We start from the raw sequence: 22,180 nt of genomic DNA on the forward strand, positions 1-22,180 counted from the left end.
ATCTGGTGGTCTCTTCAAGCTCTTCCAGAAAACAAGATAATGGGTCTTCAATATATCCTAGCTATCAATAACATCCTGTTTTCTTCATGTGAGACTGGGTATTTGTCTTTCAGAGCTATGTGGAGGGACACGGAATGTCTGCACTCATATCGTTGCTGTCGGGTGGAAAACTGTAACTTTTCAGGAAATGGAAAAGAGAACCTGTGTTCCAATGGGTGCAATGTAGTTATAATTTAGTGACAAGCTCTGGTTCATACTTTTCATTAGTTAAACATTTATAAAATCCACAGACAGACTGACACTTTCAACCTGGCATCCCTATTTTGGGCACATGGGTCATTATACGCAAATGTATATATTTTATAAATAGTGAAATTAGCAGATCTATAAGATCACAACAGACACATTGTAGACCGTGTCACCAAAATCACTAAATCAGTAGAGTTCATCCTGCAATCTGCCTATTATATTTTCAGATATCTGTTGAGCAAGTGGACATTTTGGCCTGATGGTAAGTTCAATATGTGTTGTCACATGCACATACAAAACAGTTGGTCGCAGCTTTATAGGAAGTGGAGTTCTTGTATTTCAAGCTGAATGTCCTCTCCATCAAGGGAAGCCTACAATGGAATAGCCTCCCACTCTCCCAGTCACTCTAAGCCAAGGGAAAGCCCCACCTAGTGTACCTTTAAAACACAACTAAAACTATGGTTAAAAATGTCTCAAACATGTGACCATTGATACTTTTTAAATCTTAGATGTGTCAAAATTGTGTTTTGATGTTCTATTGGCTGGGTAGTAGACTATACAGCAGGTATTTAGGTTGTTAGTTAGGAATATGATGTATTTGTATGTGGTACTACGGATGGAAATTGGCATATTTACATGCAATCATCATGTGCATTGATTGAAATGTTCATTAATGTGCACTGTCCTGGATATAAACAAATGAAGAAAGAAAGAAAGAAACATGGACAGCTAAACGGGTAAATGTTAGTGGTAGTGAAAAGTAGCAGTAATATAAACAATATCAACAATCATGTGCAGGCTCTCTCTCAGCACTGACTATCCAGCCAGTAGTTTCTTTTTAACTTTTTAAGATATCTTGCTTGGGAGTAGTGTTGAATGGCTGAGGTCAGTCAAGCTTCAATGAATACAATCAAATCTTTCTGTCTAGAACAGTGGTTTTCAAAGTGGGGTCTGGGGACCCCCAGGGGTCCTTGGGGGAGTTCCAGGGGGTCCCCAGCAAAATTATCAACCATCAAAATCGGTTTACCCACTTTAACCCTATTCATCAGCTATTTGACAACACGTCATGATGTGACGTGTTGTGAGCTAGTAGATGTGCTATTTTTCACAAAATCTTGAAAAATGGGAGAGATTTGTATTTTTATATATATATTTTTAACAACCCAAATCTTGTATGGGGTCCCTGGCACAAAATATTTTGAGATGAGGGTCCACAGCCAAATACGTATTTATTTGGGGGAACCACTCATCTAGAGTAAGATTAGAGCTAGGTAATTGGAAATTAAGAATAAACACATTGCATAGGAAGCCATGCAACCAAGACAATACATACATTTTGTGTCCTTTTTTTTAAGAAGAGAGAACTACTTCACTCACTTGAAAATAAAACAACCTCACTCTATTAGTGCAAGAATCAGATGTGAAAAAAGAGATTGTCATGGAGTGAAGATATTCCCTTGCTGGAATGGAAGTATGATTAGAAAACACTGCTTTGAAGGACAGCCAGACATTCTATTTGCCAGAAGAGAGGTGAAAACGTGTCTCCCATGTGAAACTAAGGGATAAGTCTGAGATCTTAGCCTATGCTGCCAAAGCCTTAAACCCTGTAGTAGTCAGAGATGCTACAACAGCAGCCAGGGCACAGTCATGTAGAGTCCACATCCTCTGGGGTAAATCCTCCTGACACTTGACTGCTGCATCGTAAAACTTTGTAAATGTGCATTTCTACTCTCTCAGACTCAAATAAAACCGAATAAGGACCCCCAAAATGTATATGTATTTGGCCGCTGACCCCCATCTCAAAATATTTTGTTCCAGGGACCCCCAGAAGCAAATATTTGAGTTACAAATGTTTGCTTAAAAAAATATATATATATATATTCAAAGATTTGCACACATTTTCACAATTTTTCAAAAATAGCAGATCTACAAGCTCATAGCGCGGCACTCGGTACCGCGCTATGAGCTTGTATATCTGCTATTTTTGAATAGCCAAAGTGTAAAATAATGCTTTTTTAGCTCAAATCTAAAAATGACACAGATGCTTCTCCCGGTCTTCTTCATCTTTATGAAAATCACCCATGCATACTGTAACACACAGCCACCTACTAAGCTAGAAAAAACAACAAGCACTATATTTAAAAAAAAAAGACAAACAAACTCAAACAAGGGATGCAACAAAACAAGCTCACCACATGAAGCATGTCATAGATGGACTCAGAGGAGCGCTTGCTGTGCTTGCTCCACTTCAGGACAGACATAGCTGTATATGCAGGATGCCAGTCACAGACTAGACAAGACTCCAGCCTCGCGGATAGTACCACCTCTACTCTACGTCTCACTCCAACACATCTCTCGACACTACCTCATCCTTACGTGATAAAAAAAAGATGATCGTTTAAAAAGGAGAGAAGACGCTCCTCAGATCGTAATGGGCGCATGAGAGCCAAAGCGATGCTTCTCAGCCTCCTACGCACCGCCAACCGGCACTTAACCTTCCAACTCGCCACCTTCGCTTTCGGAATCTGCTGGACCAATCTGTCGCTAATATTCGGCTATTTCGCCCTCTCTCTCACATAGCGAGTGAGCGCGCGCCTGTGTGTGAGTGTCTGTGTGTGGGTGGGGGGAATTTGGCCAGCTCCAGCAGTGCTGTAAATGAGCCATGATAATCCTCCTGTCCAGAGAGAGAGCAGTGGGATGAAAAGGAGCAGGAGAGAGAGAGGAGTCCTCCTCTTCAAGGTTGCGCTGGAGCAGAGCGGCTGTGTGAGCCACACCGCAGTGGAATATAAAGCAGGTATGGGGGTATAGCGATGTGATGGGGAGAGCTGCAACGCAAATAAATGATGTGGCTGCAGATGAGAGGCAACACAGGAATCATAGATAAGGGAGCTTTAGCACTAAATGTAATTGTAACCGTAAATTGTAATTGCAACCAGACTAAAAAGGAAGGTATACAGTACAGGTAAAAATGTTAGGGCCTGTGTATTAGAGATAATGTACTGTGAGGTAGTTGTTATTATAATATAAATCCCAACAGGGGGATGCAAGACTGATGCGAGGCAGAAGACATTATTCACCTTGAAGGGGTTTATTGCCTGACTGTATATTGCTTATTACAAACAAAATGATTTTGTTTGTAATAAGCAGTATGATATATGTACAGTGAGGCACTTAAATTAATGATTTAATCAATAATTTCACCCGAAATATTGATTTAAAAGTTATTCCATTAGCTTTCTGCTGCCATAGCAACATCAACAGAGGCAGAACACTGGTCTGTGTTTGAGAAGAGAATGACTTGATTGACCAATCACAATCGAGCATCCAACAAAGCCGTGTAATAAAGGACAATATACCATACAAGTATTCACACTCAAAGTGTCTTAGCAGACTTTTTTTCAGGCCAACTCCACAAAGTAGCCCAGATAATGCACCAATGCCAAAGAATGGCCTTCTTCAGGGCTACAGCCCAAACATGGGTCAGATAGTTATCACCTGCATTTAGACTCTAGAGACAAAGTGGGCAATTTCTCCGATTCAAAGAAGAGTGAACAGTTTTTTATTTATTCTTTAAGATAGAATCAAACTGTATTAACTTATGTCATTATCACAGTACCAGTCAGCACTGAATAAAGTCATGTCCACTGTGTTTTTTGTTCATTATAGATTCTAAATACAATTCTAATTGTGGAAATATATTTACTACCAAGCAAGATAGCTTTCCAAAAACAAGTAATACCATGACAAATTACGTGTAACAAAGTATGACCAGTACATAGCTGTAGTGTACATTAATAATAGAATGTGTATGTCTAGTCAATAACTGTGAATGTTCTATAAATGCATCATTAATGAACTGCTATATGTCATTCAATATATCTATACATCAATATGGATTGTATGAGACAATACATACTGTATTGATGCATGCATCCATGTGTGCATCGTCTCAATGACTTTTTGTCTCAAGACACCATCTGTCGGTGGTATGAGAGCAGTTTCAAATGAGCCCTTTCATTTTAGGATACATAGCATCACAAGTTCATTTGTTCTCAAACTTAAAATTCAGTTGAGTAGTAAATCATATCTTAACACCCTAAAGTGTGATATTTGTGCTTGTTGTGATGTTAAGTTCTTTATTAATGTATTTACTTAAAGGAGCACTTCACCCATTTTCAACCTATTATGACTAGCAGGCCAATAATCTACTTTTCTCAATGGCTCCAATTGTGGAGCTCTCTGATGTGATTTATTTTTTTAACCACAAAAATATACAACATAAGTATGAAACCGCACCACCTTCAATCTGTTAGGACAAATACTTTTCCCATATTTCTAAGTATGGCCTCTATTCAATTACTGACTATAATAGCCGAAGTCCTGACGTCACTCCCACTACCCCTGGGTCACGGTGTCATGTTTCGGTGTCATGTTTTGTCAGGCGATTTTGTCAGGTATGTGACTCTGTGTTGTTTATGATATTGAGTTAAATTTGTCTGTGTTTGGAGAAAAAAACCTATGAGTCAAATCGACGGGGTGGTTTGTTTATTTTTGGAACACAGTTTTTATACAACGCCATCTAAGATTCCCCTATGGGAATTCCAAAACAAAAAATAATGCTGTGGCCCAGGGGGATAGCGCCCTCTAGCGGCAGTGATGTCAGACTTCGGGGCTAGCTGTAGTCAAATTTTATTCAACTAGACCATACCCGGTCGACGCATCCGTGGGGGGATATGCGCACATGATCTGGCAACCCGGGAGGCAGTTCGTCCCATAGCTGGGCAGCCCCGTAACCATGGCGACAGTGTTTGACACAAAAACGCTAATAAGAAGCTGAGATTTGGTGAAATTGAAAAACGGGCTTCACAGTTAAGTTCAGATGGTAATGGTCAATGGCTGTGTGCAAAATCAGAGCAATTGCTCCAGCCACTGAGGAGAACTGGGTAGCTTCACCTACTCACCACTACGCCCTTACTAGAATTATAGTATGATAAGAGTTGAATGTAATTTGAACAGAATTAAGTAAAAGAAACGAAATTAACAGATTTACCAGTAAAACACCATCTGTGTTGCCAGTTCACCATTTGAGCAGAAAGGTCTTTGACAGAGCTTGGATAGGACCTCTTGATGAGGAGAAGTCTTTCAAATGCTTTCAATTGACCATCGGTCTGCCAGTTGCCATGACAAGAAAGCCTTGTTTCTTTCATCTCATTCAGCATGTATTTTTTCTCACTCTCTCTCTGAGGCTCTCTTTGCACAGCTTAGGCAAGATCTTGTTAGCCGTAGCACTGGGTTGATCTGTTTTAATTTGACAGCAAACACTTGTAGCATTTTAATTTAATTCTGTTCATGTTTTTTTCCATTTGCATGTTCAAGTCAATAAGGCTGTGGATTGTGAATCCATCTATTATTCATTTTTGGAAGGTTCAGAGTTCACATGCATATTTGCTCCTTAATCACCACATATAATAAACCAATTAGAATGCAAGCTTAATTAAAGAGGCATCCACGTCTTTGCTCTTTCCTTAAAGCATCCCACCTTGCTGTAGGCTTTTCTAAAAATGCATGAGATACATTTCAAACAGCCATCTGTAAGCATACTAGTAGAACAAAAGCTGACTTCATAAAATGTGTAGTCAAGAGCAAAGAAATGTGAGATACAGGAGATACAGACAGTCTACTATATCATTCAATTGTTTGAGTGATCAATCTGAAAATATGCATGGACTTCAGAGAGTCATGTCTGAAGTTGGCCTCTGCAGCTTAAAGTGGGTCATGGTTAGAGGTAGAAACACGCTGATGCAGGTACAGCGTAGTAGGGCGTTTGGGTTAGAATCTGACTGTTCTAAATAATTGTACCTTCACTGTTCTACAACCCCAGCCAAGACTGAATAAGTACTTAGCAGATGGCGCATTAAAGAGCAGTGAAGGGAGATTTCATCATAACAGAGAGCTGAGTGGGAGGTTTTCAAAGACAATGACAGAAATAAGAAGCTAATGCAAACCTTTACCGGAGCTAGGACGGAGGTAAATCAGATACAGCACACGCTGAGATTAAAACAATGTCCACACAAGCAATGTCCTCAAATGAAGTGGGTAATGAAGTCGTGCCCCTTACCTTTCGGCAATCATCGGCTTCACTGAAGATCTCAGAATCATCGTCCAGGCTATCTCCTGAGCTCTCCAGCAAAAGTCCCACCCCATCATCCAGGATTTCCTCTGTTAAAAACAAAAAACAACAATAAGGAGCTTTCAACCAGCCAACTCTCACTATAACCTCTGGTTGGTTTTAAAGGCAATGTTGTCTTCTGACACACAACAGCAAATATTTAAATCCCTTTGCATGCCGTCTTCAAGCAGGTCTGTTAACCCATTCAGTCCGGGGACGCATCTCTGTCATTTTAGATTTCTTTGGCTATTCAAAAATAGCTGATATACAAGCTCATGAGCTTGTAGATCTGCTATTTTTTTTTTGAGAAATTGTGAAAATGTGTGCAAATCTTTGAATATATATATTTTTTAAAGCGAACATTTGTAACTCAAATCTTTGCTTCTGGGGGGTCCCTGGAACAAAATATTTTACAAATGTTCACCTAAACTTAAAAATATATATTTAAAGATTTGCACAAATGTTCAGGATTTAAAAAAAAAAACGACAAGCTCATAGCGCGGCACTCGGTACCGCGCTATGAGCTTGCATATCTGCTATTTTTGAATAGCCCAAAGAAATCTAAAAAATAACACACAGGTGCGTTCCCGGTCTTAATGGATTAAACTAAAGAGGTTTCGATATAAATGTATGTCAGAGAAGATGAGAAACACCTACTCTTTAGAAGGTTTTAATTCAATTATGTTTGCTCCTTACCTTGACTCTGGGAGAAAATGTCAGTGTAGAGGTCGTCCTCTACGTCTGACCTCCGCGGAGGCAGGAAGCAGAGCTGACGCCGCTCTACTGAAGGCAGAGTGTTGACAGTCAAGGCCAGCAAGGCTTGGGAGAATGCTGTTTTCATGTCTGAGAAGTTGAGGCTGTGGGAGTCCTTTCCATTGAGCTGCAGTATTTCATCCCCTGCATGGAGGCCTGTACAGTGGTGTTGGATTAGTCACACTTTAATATACTTTCTGTCATACTCTTTGCATCTCAATTATAACAAATTTATACTTCCAATGCGGTATAATTCCAATCAGACTGCATTAATGATCTGTCCTGGTTTTTACAGCTCAGATGCATTTAAGCTTAAACTCTGAAAACAGTGAAAGCAACCTAATCCACTAGAATACATTTTCCGACCTCTGAGACTTACATTGATATTTATCATAAATACAGTATGTTACATTCAACATATTCCAGCAGTTATTATGAATTTGAGTTTAGTTATTGGTTTCCTACATTCATTATACGTACACTCAATGCAACACATCTTCTATTTTGACATGGAATTCTCCCTGTATGACTGCTGAATATCGGTAAAAGATGGTGACCCTGGACAGAAGCCTGTGCTCTTTTATTTTTAGGTGCTGACAGTGAAATGCGACGGTTAATGTTTTACATTTCCGGACAAATGTTCTCCTCCAATGTAGCTGTCCTAGAAATATCATGACATCCTCTATATTTCACAATGAAAAAAGAAAAAAAAGAAAATCACCAATATTTTTTGTGAAAGTGCATTAGGATGTAAGTTTCTTTTACTGTAACTGGTAAATCTGTCTTTCTTCACATGCCATAGAATTTATACCCGGAAGGAGGAGTATGTGCTAGGTGTAGGTGAGCAACGTCATTGAAAATTAATGGGCAAGGGCAGGGATTCCTGTTCCACACTCTAGAAAAGATAATATATAACTCTATGATCTGTGCCCTGAAACATCAGCACCCGAGGTGGTCATCTCTGCAGCAAAACAAATGTATGTATGAATATTTTACTGTGTATGTTTGAGCTGTCTGAATACATCATAATATTAATTGCATCATCAGATCTTGGCAACAGTGAAACTGAAGCCAAGTGTCTCAACAACAGTAAATTCAGTGACCATATACAGGGTTAAGAAAATAGTACAAACAAAGCTTCTTGACGGCTGCAGCGTTCTCCAAGGCCATTATTATTGATGAATACACCTACGTCAGTGCATTTCTAAGCCCTTTCTAAAAACCATAAGACTCCAGTATTGACTGCATGTCAATTCTGAGAAGCTTGTTTTTCTCTTTTGAGCAGAATGGGAGATGTTATAAAACGAGATTTGGTATCTTAGTAATGTAGGTCAACCAACCTTTGGCGAAGGCTAGTCCGCCCGCCTTCACATCAGTGATGTAAAGCTGCTGAACTCCATCCTCCTCCACCACCGAAATAGAGAAACCTGGAGGAGGAACACAGAACGGAGCAATTGAAGGGCAACCTATTACATAAACTGCATCAGGGAGATCTTTACAGCTTTCATGGCGGCAATATACCATATTCACACAGTGGTCATTTTGCTCTTACATCATACTCGGGGAGAGGACCCAGAGAGCAAAATGGCCACCATTTTAATATGGCCAATTTGTCTAATAAAATAGAAATCAACTGAATTGCAAAGAAACATAGTTAGGGTTAACATAACATAAACAAAAATGACTTGTCTACATAGAGCTTCTTGATAGCAGTCATTCTGGCTGTTCAGAAATTATGTGCATATAATTTCCAAAATATGTAAGAAAATATGTAAAAATGTATTCATTAACGGAAGAGTCAGTTATCAGAAAGTGGAATTCTACATGTATGCATTCATGCAATTCTCAAAATGACAGTGCTCATACCATAACCAATCATGCAGGATTCATCACGGTCAAACTGGATGACTTTTGTTATTTTGGAACAGAGCTCAATCTCCTTGTAAAGCTGTAAAGAGAACATAAATTCATTATAACAAATAAACAAAAGTGCAACAACAGCTTACTGATATTGAAATGGGGTAGCAGGTATTTTCTATATTCCAAGAGTAAGTTTTAAAAAACACACTCCAGGATCTTGTGTTTATAGGAATAGGCCAATAGGGTACCCAAGTCTGAGGCCAAAAACAATGCCTCCTGGATCACAACACGTTTTTTTCCCATTCAAAATCCCATAGACATTTTTTTATCTGATAATATAAGAACTGTGTTCCAAAAATATAAATATATTTTGATTTGGCATTCTGTCAGGGAGGTAGCTCCAAGTTTCATTCATGATATTTACTAGACCGGTGACCGTTGGGACCTACTCCCGAACGATGCAAGAAGGGAATGCATGCCCCCCGTTTACGCAGTACCCATTGTACTCATTGTCAGAGTACCCGTTAAACCCGTCTGTCTGACTGTGTCCCTTCGACACTGGCGCACAACTAAGTATAAACCAGGGCTTATCGGAAATGCACATCAAAAGCGTGATAGTGTCTGTTAAATGTCTACACCCAGCACCCATCCAACCCCTCAGAGCAGGGTTGAGTGACAGTTGGAGATAAGACAAGACAAGATCTGAATTGATGCATACCAAGTCACACACATCCTCCTCTGGTTTAGGGATGTAGAATTGCACTTGATTTTCAATGAGGAACTTCAGTCGCAAATAGTGCTTGGTGGGATCAAGCTGGTGAGCCTGTGAAAGTGAGAAAAAAAGAGAATTGGTATTTTGAACACATTTGACAGTAGCTTAATGAGCCTATTTTTTTATTCTGAAAACAAATATTTGCAATGCATCCCAGCCATGACAATAAAGATGTTTACGCTGCAAGATGAATGTTAAATGTTTAATACTTCAAAGAGTCAGCCAATGACTTCACACTTAGTTAACCACATGTCATTTATTTTATTAGGATGCTTATGTGTAATCACACCAGTTTAGCCTATCATTCCATGGAATCAGCATTACTTTAAGCTTGTAATTAGGACAGGAAAGGACCAGATAGCGGTTTCCATTTTCAAATGTGCTGAATATCTTCTCAGGTACATGTGAAATGTGATCCACAGGATAGATGACACTTGGCGGGTTACCTTGCAGATAGTTTCCAGGGCACAGAGTGCAGACTCCCCCGGCTGGATGATGGTTAGTACAGGCTGGTCATTTGGCAAACACACCCAGGAAGGAGTGAGGTGGTCAGGGACCCAGATATCGCTTTCTGTGCTGGGTCTTTGAAGGCTTTTTGCTGAGCCTTCATCATTTTTCTTTGAAGCAAGAAAAATGAAAAGTAGATTCAGTCTTATTACTAGGTAAATCTACATTACAATGTCTTAACGTATACATGCATTCTACTACGCAACCACCACACAGTGGAATGCTCATGAAACCTTGAAATTCCTTGAAGTAACTGGTCTTAGCTAAACACATTGTCCAACTAGCCTGCCCCCAGCGTTGCAAACAACTCACTCCTTTAGTGAGCTTCACAACGTCTCTCATGAGTGGCATCCTCTACGCATGGCCTTTGTTAACATATTGAACTGTATATTTTGATAAGTTTTTTTTTTGTACCCCTTGTTTGTTGTAGTGCTGTGGCTTATGTAGATGTTGAATGATTACATGGACCACAATGGAAACAAGCCTTTGGCTTTTTTTGGATTATCCATTTGGCTTTTTGTGTCACATTGCTGTACTTTTAAATTGTCAATAAAATATTCAATCCATCAATCAACATAGACAAAAATGTGTTCTAATTCTACAGTTGTGATTTAAACCACATGATAGCGTCCCTATTCTGGGGGCGAACATTCGTCACAATGCGTGACGAAGCTTGTAGATCGGCTATTTTCGGCGAAGAGATTAAGTGTAGGGTCAAAAAAGGAAGGGGCCTAGTATAGACCCCTGGGGGACACAGGTCAATGAAGTATAATGTTGAAGTGGTTAATAACTTTCCTGCAGTAGCTCTCTACTGTCTGCTAGTGTCGCCACTGGGAAAACGTTCTCATCACTCTCATCAATCTGTCAAAGGTTTTCTCCACTTTTGCTTTACTCTTTTTCTTTTTCCTGAAGGGACACGTCTCATTTCTGTGTTTTTGCTTTAAGGGAGAAGAAGGCTTCAAAAGAGAGACCCTCATTGCTCCCAGCTATCCATCATAGTTGCAACTTCTTGGCCTCAGCTCTAATGATTCCTCAAAACTAATATTTCACTGACATCAATGTTGGCCAAAAAAACTGCTTGAAGTTCCATCTGTGGTTTCACCTACTGTATGCCTCAGGGTCAACTTGCCACCAAACCGCATGGATGAATGATGCTGACTTACCATGGATTCCTTGGCAGCATCAACATACATGCCCTCTATTGGCTTTTTCACTGGCTCGTCTCCATCAGCAAAGACCTGTGGAAGAAACAGAGGGTAAAACAAGGAAAATATATAAATAAAAGACTACAAATATGTGTGGTTAAAATGAATAACAATCTGTGCTTTGAGAGTTTGACCTTACAGTTTAACCACTTGAAGCCTATCGTCCCTATTCTGGGGGCAGCCAACATTTGGCTGCAAAATTTCAGATTTAGAAGATCACAACACGTCGCAATGTGTGTAGAGGGGTAAAAGGAGCGGACCAAGTATAGAATGCTGGGGGACCCCAGTCAACTAAGTATACAGTATAGGGTTTAAGAGGTTCTAATGTTCTAATTGAGTTTAAATGCAATGAGATAGCCTTGCAGACCTGGTTGATAGTGGGGTGGGCTTTCGTCTTCTTCTTTGAGGTAGTATCCAGTCCCCAGAGGGACGAGAACCTGCTTTTACGCTTGCTGTTGGAACGGGACATGGCCTGTGTACGTCGTCTCACCGCGCTCTCCGTGCGAGCAGCCACCTTTAACACAGCACAGAGGAAACCATCACGTTACATCTTGTAACGTTACAGAGGTGCAGGGGCGTCATTTGGAGTTCCAGGAGATGGCAATTGCCACGCCCCAGCGTTCACATTCAACCTCAAATTCAGTTATTTTATGTATTTTCTAAACATTTGAAGATGTTTGATGATTAATCTAATTTTAGATCGGCACTGAGTGCATCTCAGTCCACACCCATCCATCTATATGGCATGTCATTTTAAGCGAACGTTAAAAACAAAAGTACATCTACATCAAAAATTAGTAAAGATATAATGGTTAACACTGCCTAATGTGTGTTAAGCCTTGTAGGGTACATTTCTGATATGTCGGTGTTGTATGACATACAACACAATGTATGTAACAATCTTACCCATGCTGACTTGTACTCAACAAGCGGAATAACAAAAAGCAAAAAAACTAAGAGAGGTAAAGAAAGAAAGAGAAAGTGATGCAGCGAGCAGATGGAAGGATTATTCCTGTGATAAATGCCTTAATTACAATCCATCCTGCTGTCTTGGTGCTATAACAACCACCTGCTCTGCACTGCTGCGTAGGTGGCAGGATAGATGAAAAAAAGGACCTTATAGATCTGTCAGCACTACTCTCCAATGTTGTCCTGCTGTGCTTACTTCTCTCACCTCAGCACTGTGGAGGAGGAGGATGTCCCTTGTAAGCAAACCCTTCCAAACAGGTGCCCTACATACTGGCCCAGACTCCAAAATAGCAATCATCAAACCACACCTTGACACAGCACTGATTCATTTCTGAAACCAATTACCTCTCAGGAGAGGTACCCGCCTATGCATGGTTCCCAGATATATACTTGGACAGAGGGTTATTTTATTTTTTTGTCCAGTAACATCATGTCTACCTTGGAATAAACACTTACAGTGATGATAAATAAAACTGAATATAACAGGTACTAGAAATAAAGGCAATGTATTACAAATTAAAAGACAAAAAGAGGACGTTTACCAATGCATGGAAGGAAGAGACAGAGAATATGCCCAGACGGCCCATAGCCAGCTTGGTGGGGCGGGAAGCAAAGGCCAGCAGGCGCTTAGGGTTGGGCAGCTCTCCTCCCTGCAGGCTGGCCAGGTAGCACCTGAAGCGGAACAGATCCATGTGAAATTGCTCCAGGTTCTGCTCCCACAAGAAGATCTGTTGGATGGGAGGAACAAAAAGAAACGTCCAGTTAATTGGTCATCCCTAAAAGCACATGCCGGTTGGAGCCCATATCACAGGTTTGGTAAAGTTGTGTGTGCGTGTGTCTCTCTCGCTTGTTCTGCCTTTTGTTCGTGACCTCCACATCAAGATGGTGCCTTTTCTGCGTTGTCAGAGGCTCCGTCACCAGCATACTCAAAGAAGTGCCAACCTGCACTCTGTGCCTAATGGTGTGGTGTTTACAGGGGCAGTAGAGCGGGACATTGGGGTTATTCATTGGGGTGTCCCCTCCCGGTCATGGTCCTGCGCTAGTCTTTGGAAGGGGCGTCTAGCAACATGGCAGAGGAGTCTGTATCACTGCCAAGTAGCCCAGAGACGACACAGAAACAATGCTAAACATTCCACTGGCAGATAGAGAGCTGAAATGGTCCCAGTCCCTAAGGAGCAGACCCTGCTTCCATTCAGGTCTTCACAATGTGAAACTTGACACTGCCAAACAGACTGCTCCAGCCAGGCACTACCTAAACCAACAATGGCCATTTGATCTCCTTTCATGCAAACAGTCCTGTGAAAAACAATATGAGCTTTGCAATTGATTGAGAAGATGGCAGGATGACTGCGACCAGTGCCAACAGCAGGGCATATTCACATAGGAGTAATGTAGTCAACTAGAGTCTGTAGTCTGTAGGAAGTGAGGTACTATGTTTCTTAACGACATGAACCCTAGTGTCACTATTCTTGGCATGCCATGAACATTCAGCGGAAAATGCATAATCTACAAGTATCTGCGGGTCCACTGTCAACAAAGTACTGTAGGGTTTAAGTGGTTAAAGTCCATCTGTAGATTAGATCTATTAGATGTTTCATTTCAAATTTCCAACTTGTATTTTCAAATACGACTCAACTGCAATGTGTTATTTGTCAAAACTATTACAATTTAATACGTTTAATAATTCCAAGCAAGTTTCTTCTTGTTACTTCAGAGGATTTATATAATTAGTGCCATGATACATATTTTTACTGATAACAACACAATTTCGTCAAATTAAATTCACTAATTATTGCTGCTCTAGTTCTGGGCCTGTGTGCAAAAACAGCATTGAAGATTTAACATTGTGAAATGCATCTGGTTATTCTCGCTCTTAAAAGTCTCATCTTGTGTAAAGCCTGTGGTGTCCCAGCAGTCTTTGAGTCTGAGAGAAAGACGGCATGTAAAAAGAACTGGTGTCAAAAAGCAGAGCTTGAATATTTACCTGGTCCAGGATGGTCTTCCTCTTCTTGCTATCGGTAACAGCGGACAGCTGCATGTCTCCCATCTTCTTCATCTTCTCGTCCATGTCGATCTTCTGCTCCAGTTTCTTCATCTCGGCACGGAGCAGTCGCACAGTGTCGTCCCTGTGGTGCTGGCGGGCGACGGCGGTGGCACAGGCTGAATGGATGGCAGTGATCCAGTTCTCCAGCTCTGTCTGGCTGCAGGTCTGTGGGGAGTGGGACAGACAGGCAAGGTTCAGAGGTCAGTCGCGACTACAACAGGAAAGGTCTGGACCGGTCAATAAAAAGGCTGCATCGCAGCAGTAGCTGAATTTTTCACTTTTGACACAGCTGGATTTTTTTTTTTTTACCTGGAACAGAAAAGCATCTCCCAGTGAGTTGCTGAGACAAAACACAAAGTCCTTTTTGGGATGTTCTGGGACAGCCTGGACAATGCTGTTCTCTGCCCAGATAGCATGCTTAGGAATACTGTTGTGGTCAATCACTGAACGGCCATCAGTCTCATAGAAGAACAGAGTACAACCTGAGAAAACAAAAGGATTCATTATTAATAATGGAAAATAAAAAACAAATTGTAACTGAAAGAATAAATGCTTACTTGTTCCAAACTCTGCAGCACAACCAATACAAATCCTGATTTGCTAATGCAATAACATTCTGCTCCCCAGTGGCCAGTGTTCAGAAGTGCAGAGTTTGCAGCATTTCAAGTGCTCAGGGATCATAACTGCCTTGATTTAGAGTTAAGTCAGCTGTCGTCAATATTGATACTGATATTTTATCAGGCTTACACCGGCTGTTTACAGAGCACAGTGTGACAGGTTAAATATGAAGAAGTATGTCTGAAACTATACAACAGCAGATAGAACAGGAAACAAGGCCGTGTGTGTGGAGTGATTGAATGCGGGGGCAAACCTTTGAGGGAAACCCAGTAACTCTTCCACTTGCGTCTCGTGGCCGACTCTACTTTCTTGTTTTTCTTGTGAACCAGAAAATTCTTCACGGCGAGCCTGCCAGCCTTGCGTACGGTTCCCTGGGCAACGCTGAGCAGTTGGTCCGACTGATAGGCGGAGCTCATGGTGCTCTGCTCGTCGCTGAGAGCGGACCCCGCCTCCTCCAAGCTCTCCGTCTGACAGGAGCTCCTCTCGAGTTCCTGGCGGAAGTTCTCGTACACGCCCTGCACGCACTCGCTGGCCCCGCCGCCGCTGCTGCTGCTGGCGCTGTCACTCCCGGCGAACATGCTCCTGCCCGCCGCCGAGCACACAGAGAAGGAGGCGGACATGGTCTTGTAGCGTCTGGACTGGTGCTCCGCCTCGGCTGTCACCCCGTCGATGCCGCTGTCCTCATACTCGCTGCCTTCCCCCGCCGTGACATCCTGCAAACACCAAACGGGTGTCAAGACGGCACAGTGATCCAGGTTTCCATACATCACAAACACAACAACACAGCCAGACATTGCCACCAACAAAACTCCTACCTTGAGCGAACACCATACTGTCTCTGTAAATATACAGGATACAGCCATGCTTGCATGGCCAACATGTTTTTTTTGTTTGATGGGACAACAGTAGCTTACACAGTGTCCATGAGATACTTAATCCTGGGGGCTCCTGTTCAAATTAATTCCTCACAGCACAGCAGAGTTAACCGTTAACCGAGTACAGCCTGCGCGTCCTCCCAGTGTGGCACTGATGGGGTCTGCACTCTCCTACGCTCACAGCCGGTCAGTGGGCTCCTGGGAGATGAAGGGAGTCGCACCAAACCCGGTATCTCCATCTAATCACGTGACCCAAATCATGCGCTCCAGAGCTCCATTCACCCGCGCTAACGGTGGTGCCCCACAGTGACAGGGCCACCAATACACGCTTTACTGTTACACTCTTCCACGCCCGGGCCTCCCTTCATTACCATAACAAAAGGTTGAGGCATTTCAAACAGGGAGTGACTTCAAGCCCCCCCCCCCCCCCCCCCCACAAGAGTGCCGTGTCCCTCCCTGGGGCAACAACACATCCATCAGCCAAATGGCACATTGGTGCCCTGGCACAAGCAGGCCGTGCTTTGTTTTTACACTTACAACCTGCTTTTTGGAGCTTATTGGCGGCTTGGTGAATAGAGTGGACGCATAATACTCCAGACACAATTAAAATAATGAAAAGGGGGGAAGTACATTTCTTGCAAAGAGCGTGAAAGTGGCGATGCATTTCAGGTCCCTGAGTTAGAGACTTAGAGAATGAAATGTATACATGTCAGATGTGCACGGGAAATAGGCCTACGTACGTGTTTGTTTTGAATTACGTGTAATGGACAAAATAACCACTTAAACCTTAAATACTTAGTTGACCAGGGCCCCCAAGGGCCCCTCTATACTAGGTCCACTAGTATTTCCCTCTACACCAAATCTCTTTGCCGATAACAGCTCCTGTGAGCTTTTAGACCGGCTATTTTCTGTGAATGTTCCCCCCAGAATAGGGCTGCTAGGGTTCAAGTGGTTAAATTGCAGCCCAGACAGTTGCATAAGGATGGAGTTGAAGTGTACTTCTCACCTGTATGGTCTGTGCCCTTCTACCCTGCATACTGGCACACATGGCAGCTTGGTGACTGGTCAGGCCCTCAGACAGGCAATGGGAACGGCGGCAGGGCAGCGTGTACGCGCCATAGCCGCCCCCATCCTCCTCTGAGGGGGAGAGCATCTTATCGTCCTCGCCCTCTCTGGCGGCCCTGCTGACATCGTGCCACTTGGTGTAGCGGCCGTGGGGCGGTCTGCGGACCGGGCTCTTCTGGCTGTAGAGCTCGTCCAGGGAGTTGGCCCTGTCGCCGGAGTCAAGCACCTCAAGTGCCTGGGGACTGGACTGTAACTGGCCGTCACAGTCAGTGAAGTCCCGCTCACTGGCGTCTATGATCTCTTCTGTGCTGGTCAGATGCTCCTGACTGAGGTCCGACAGGGAAAACTCCATGCTGTTCTCTCTCCACATGTCCGCAGACTTAGACCTCTTCTTTTTGAAGCTCACCGTCTCCCTAGGGCCATCCCTGGTCTTCTGGAGGTAGGTCACCTCACCTGCGTGCGCCCCTCTGTCCTGTGCTCTCTGTGCAACGGGGCCTGGTAAAGTGATGTGCATAGTTTCCGCATGCACCGACGGGTTGGCGAGGTCATTGTGGAAGGACATGGGCCGCAGGTTCATGGCCACACGGTCCACCCACACAGGGCTGCCAAAGTCAGAGAGGACGTCGGTTTCATTGAAGGGCTCCAGCCCGTTATCGGCCAGTGATTGCGGGATGCTGGGCGTGCTACTGGAGCGGGTGCTCGTCTCTGAGTTCCTGTGCTCTATTTTCCCCGATGAGGCATGTCGAGAGCGCCTGGCCTGCTTGTTGGAGACGCGGAGGGAGCGAGACATGTGCTTGCGTGACAAATGGCCATGTTGGTTACCGTAGAGGGCATGGTCCCCGTTCTGGCTCTCCACGTTCCCCATGATTCAGAAGCTGAACAGGAAAGGAGACATGCGTTACTCACTCTGCACGGGATATATAACGGAATACACAAAACCTGAAGACACTCTATGTATCAGAAAATCAAACAATGCGGCTGAAATAGGACTGTTATAGATACCTATTACTCTTACCTGCAAGATGGTATAGATTTTTCTGCCATGCTGAACAACGCTGGATCTCTCAAACAGGATTGTCCTGGGGTGACTGGTATAATCAGCAAAGCTCTGAAGACATACAGAGAGAAACAGACACAACAGAGAGTGGGGACGTGAGCGGTTAATAATTCAGGAGATGCTCATATTTTGTCAAACCTGTGAATTGAAAGGGTGATGTGCAGAGTGTGAAGCAGTTTTTGAATATAATCAGCCAAAAAAAGATTAGTTTTTGCACCCAAAAGCCTTGGTGGCTGTGAAGTACTGAGTACTTTTAAGCCCATTCCACATCCACACCAATGATTCGCCATGCAACTCCTTGCAACATGGAACTACTTGCAACTACTTGTCTTGCAACCATTTCCCCCAATGGCAGTTGCCAGGAGTTGCATTGGTGCGGTTGACCTTAAAACGGTTTTGTTGCAAGGAGTTGCGACTAATTGCCTTGGTGCGGTTTGGCCTTTTTGTTGGCTGTTTTCTTGTCTTCCCTAAAATGCAATTGGCCTAACTTCTGCTCTCACATTGGCCGTGTTTCTGTCTTCCCCCTCCACTCGCCTCTTTGTTACATCTTCTATGGGTGTATAGGAGTAGAAGTATTTAGTTCTGGTTCCTCAGTCATTTCTATGTTTTTATATGGTGTTTCTGCAGGCTTTGTATAACGTAGTGGTTCTACAAGCACATCAGTGCATGCAGTGCTGTGCTGGTTTCAGTGCCGAGTTACAGTACTTATCTGAAACAAGAGTTACAAGGTCCTATAAATTCATTGTGAAAACATTAAAGCAATTCATTGATCTAAAAAATAAGAAATGTACTTTTACTTTTACTTTAAGTATTGTTCAAAGCATGTACTTTGTTTGGAATACTTAAGTATATTTAAAAGCAATGACTTTTTTACTCTTACTTGAGTAACATTTTGACTGAGCTACTTATACTTATAGTGGAGTAAATTTGACCAAGGAGTTTCTGTACTCTTACTCAAGTACTGGGGTCGAGTACTTCGTCCACCTCTGACTATTTCACATAAATGTGTTTTTTGACAACTTATTGAGATGTGTCTGTGGTGATTTTGACACCTGCATCTCCGCTCTGTTTTCATCACTCTCCAGCATGCTTTGACATTTATCTCTGGGATTTCACCCTTTCTGGTGACAGACACAGTGGACAAAGTGTGTGAGATCTCTCTCCATTAATGATTTGCCACCTGGTTGTGTTTGTTGTGCATATGGCACAATGGGTGTAAAATTACAACATTTAAGTGAGAGCACCAACAGCAGAATAGCATTTGGATCAATTGTGGTACCGTTTTGTGTGACTTTGAAATGTTTAAGATTAAACCCAAAAATGAATATAAAATGTAAAAACGGTTTTGAGGAATGACATCCTACCAAAGTAACAGTGACAAAGGACCCAAATCCCAATGTCAAAAAGGCTGGTATGGTCCTTTAAGTTAGTTGAATAAGCACTGGAACAATACTCTGAACAAAAGCCTAGATATTCTCAATTTTCAAAACATAGCTACCTGGTGTATAGCTTAATGTATCATGTAGCCCTCCAGTGGGGCGGGACACAGAAGACAGAAGTAGGACACAAGTAAAAAATACAAAATAAAAAAACTCCTTTAATAAAGGGAAGAATGTATAATCTATCGAGTCCAGATTTCATGGGCTGGGTGAAATTCGGTTGCAAAGCAGTTGCAAGCCACTGCTGTAAGGGATGGCTTACACTAATAGCTTTGCCTCAAATTTCTTCATGCTCGGAGCTGGCCAGAGACAGAGCTAGAGGAGCCAATGAAAATCAGACTTGGATTGGACCACGCAAAGAGAACAGAGAAAACCACCCTTGTTTGTATGACATCTCCTCACCAATCCCCCCCCCCCCCCACCTCCCCAACAGCCGACGCTGATCAAGCCAGCTAGATAAAGACTGTATTCGCTTTGACAGAGGAAGCAGACCATTCGGCCCCCTTTCAACATGCAGTGGGGATCCTGTTAAGTGGAGGGGAAGTAACGACAGTGAGTACCATGACAGGGGACATAAAGCCTCACTGAGTTTGAGTTATTCAGAGCTGACGTGAACAACACCGACCCCTACATGTAGTGCTGTTGTGGTCGCACATCAGGCACTTCCCCCCCCTGCATTTGAGGGGGTCGTCTACATAGAAGTGAGCTCATAGGTTTCCACCACATTGCACATTTGGACCAATCTACCTGCCTTTAGGGCTGGACAGGCTGCTTCCCTCTCTCTCTCTCAGAAGGTCCTGTTCCATGCCTGAGACCATCAACAGATGGGGAGGTTGTTCCACCTGATGTGTGTGTCCCTCCCTCCCCTGTTTTCTTTTTCTTTTTAGGACAGACTCATTGGGGGGATACATTATTGTGTTTTCCATGCCCTTGACGCAGATGTGTGGGAGCCCAGCCCTATGCTGCCACATGCACTCAAGCTTACAGTGAGTGGGGGCGGGGGGGGGGGGGGGGGGTTACATAAGCTGGGTCTGACCCCGTTTTTTTCAGCCTCATGTTGCTCTTCATTCTGTCCGGTCATCAATCCTCTCAGGTACCACACTGCACAATATCTGATACGCCATCAACCCAATTTATTTTTGTTCTGTTTCTTTCTGAATGGTACTGCAGTTGATTCGCTGTTTAGCCAATCAGGTTTGACACTGTGATGAGGATAGGGGGAAAAGGGGGAAGAGGATGATGCAAATGCCACTGCACTCATATAAATGAATTCTGGATTCACTCACAGGCTCAACTAGCCTTACAAAATGCTGGCAGTCATCATAACATAAAGCATGCTTCCATGCTTCATGATATACCGTACAGGTTTCTCTGTGTGTGTTAAGGGGAAAATCTCATGACTGCAAATGTCAACCCAGAGAAAAAACAAAACACATGTTCATTGCGGTAGAGCTGAACACCACCCTGATACGCCTGTGAGGGTTGAAATAAATGTGAATGCATTGATGTTGCTTGCTTAATGTGTATGGGAAAAAAAATCTATTATGTAATCATAAGAGCTTTTAAGTGTTACAGTGCTGTCTCATATTTAGTTATCTGTGGTTTCACGATGAATATAACACTAACAGGAGATTAAAGGCAACCTAGTGTGTAATTCTGTAGCATCTTAGAGGTCTAAGATCTTTACGTGATCTTAGACATCTAAAGATGCTGGTCTACCAGTTGGCTTTAATATGACAGAAATATGTGTGGCGATGTAAAAACAATGCACTTCAAACCAGGGTCGGAACAGGGTGCACCAAGGTTTCTGTCTTGTTGACCTGTTGTATACACAATGTTTGTGTATTGGCCGCTCTCTCTGCGATTGGGTTGGTAGTGTGTGTTAACTGCTACACCTTGCCAGCAGACCTGCTTTGCATTAAGACTCACCTCAACACCATCAGACAGATTAGCCTACAGTAGACTACCAATGAAATTGAATGAGCCACTGGAAAAAAAGAAAAAGAAAAGAACAGTCCTGCATTTTGACACCCTATTATTAATACACAAGTAGGCTATCAAATTTCTGCAATTGAATTGTTTGATTTTGGGTTTAAAATAACAGAAACCCCTTTCTCTCTCGTGTGGTGGACATGCATGCACTCACATGCACCTCTAAACAAGGTGTTTTGGAATAAGTTCCAGACAAATGCATTTGTCTTAACAACGACTGGTTCAGGTGACCTCAATTCGGATTTTTGGATAAATGAGTTTTCCCTGTATTTTTCAAAGCTACAATGTTGCTGATGCACTGACTCCATCAGCTATGCTTTATTAATACATGAAGTCAAAGTTAGGAAAGCCATTCCATCTAGACCACCCAACGAGCACTGTTATAAACAAGGCATTTTAAGAGCTGTGCATTGTTATCTTTTCAACTTTCCTCTTTCGGTCAAAGTAAACAATGTGTGAAATAAATTAATAAATTGGACTGTAAAATTGCTTCTGGCAAACTGCCAGTATGACAGAGTGCAGCACAACCAGATAACTGGAAGACCCCTCTTCATTAAGAAGCATAGCAGAAAGCAGAGGGCAACATTAGAGCACATAGACAAGTCA

General features: G+C 42.7%; 1 protein-coding gene across 1 annotated transcript in view; it reads right to left on the reverse strand.

Moving 5' to 3' along the window:
• Positions 1 to 22,180, reverse strand: part of LOC311050716 (rho guanine nucleotide exchange factor TIAM1-like) — a 54,050-nt gene that overhangs the window by 10,148 nt on the left and 21,722 nt on the right. The window contains exons 2-15 of the mRNA XM_084064828.1: positions 18,102 to 18,194; positions 17,028 to 17,961; positions 15,400 to 15,859; positions 14,838 to 15,010; positions 14,469 to 14,693; positions 13,027 to 13,212; positions 11,883 to 12,029; positions 11,474 to 11,548; positions 10,250 to 10,420; positions 9,750 to 9,854; positions 9,038 to 9,119; positions 8,512 to 8,598; positions 7,115 to 7,327; positions 6,368 to 6,468 (exon numbers count right to left, since the gene is read on the reverse strand). Of these exons, the coding sequence (XP_083920954.1) occupies positions 6,368 to 6,468; positions 7,115 to 7,327; positions 8,512 to 8,598; positions 9,038 to 9,119; positions 9,750 to 9,854; positions 10,250 to 10,420; positions 11,474 to 11,548; positions 11,883 to 12,029; positions 13,027 to 13,212; positions 14,469 to 14,693; positions 14,838 to 15,010; positions 15,400 to 15,859; positions 17,028 to 17,951 (2,949 nt within the window). The 5' untranslated portion in view covers positions 17,952 to 17,961; positions 18,102 to 18,194. The remainder of the gene's footprint in view (positions 1 to 6,367; positions 6,469 to 7,114; positions 7,328 to 8,511; positions 8,599 to 9,037; positions 9,120 to 9,749; positions 9,855 to 10,249; positions 10,421 to 11,473; positions 11,549 to 11,882; positions 12,030 to 13,026; positions 13,213 to 14,468; positions 14,694 to 14,837; positions 15,011 to 15,399; positions 15,860 to 17,027; positions 17,962 to 18,101; positions 18,195 to 22,180) is intronic.

The sequence above is a fragment of the Gymnoscopelus microlampas genome (assembly GCF_963454915.1).
Source record: "Gymnoscopelus microlampas genome assembly, chromosome: 8".
Lineage (NCBI taxonomy): Eukaryota > Metazoa > Chordata > Actinopteri > Myctophiformes > Myctophidae > Gymnoscopelus > Gymnoscopelus microlampas.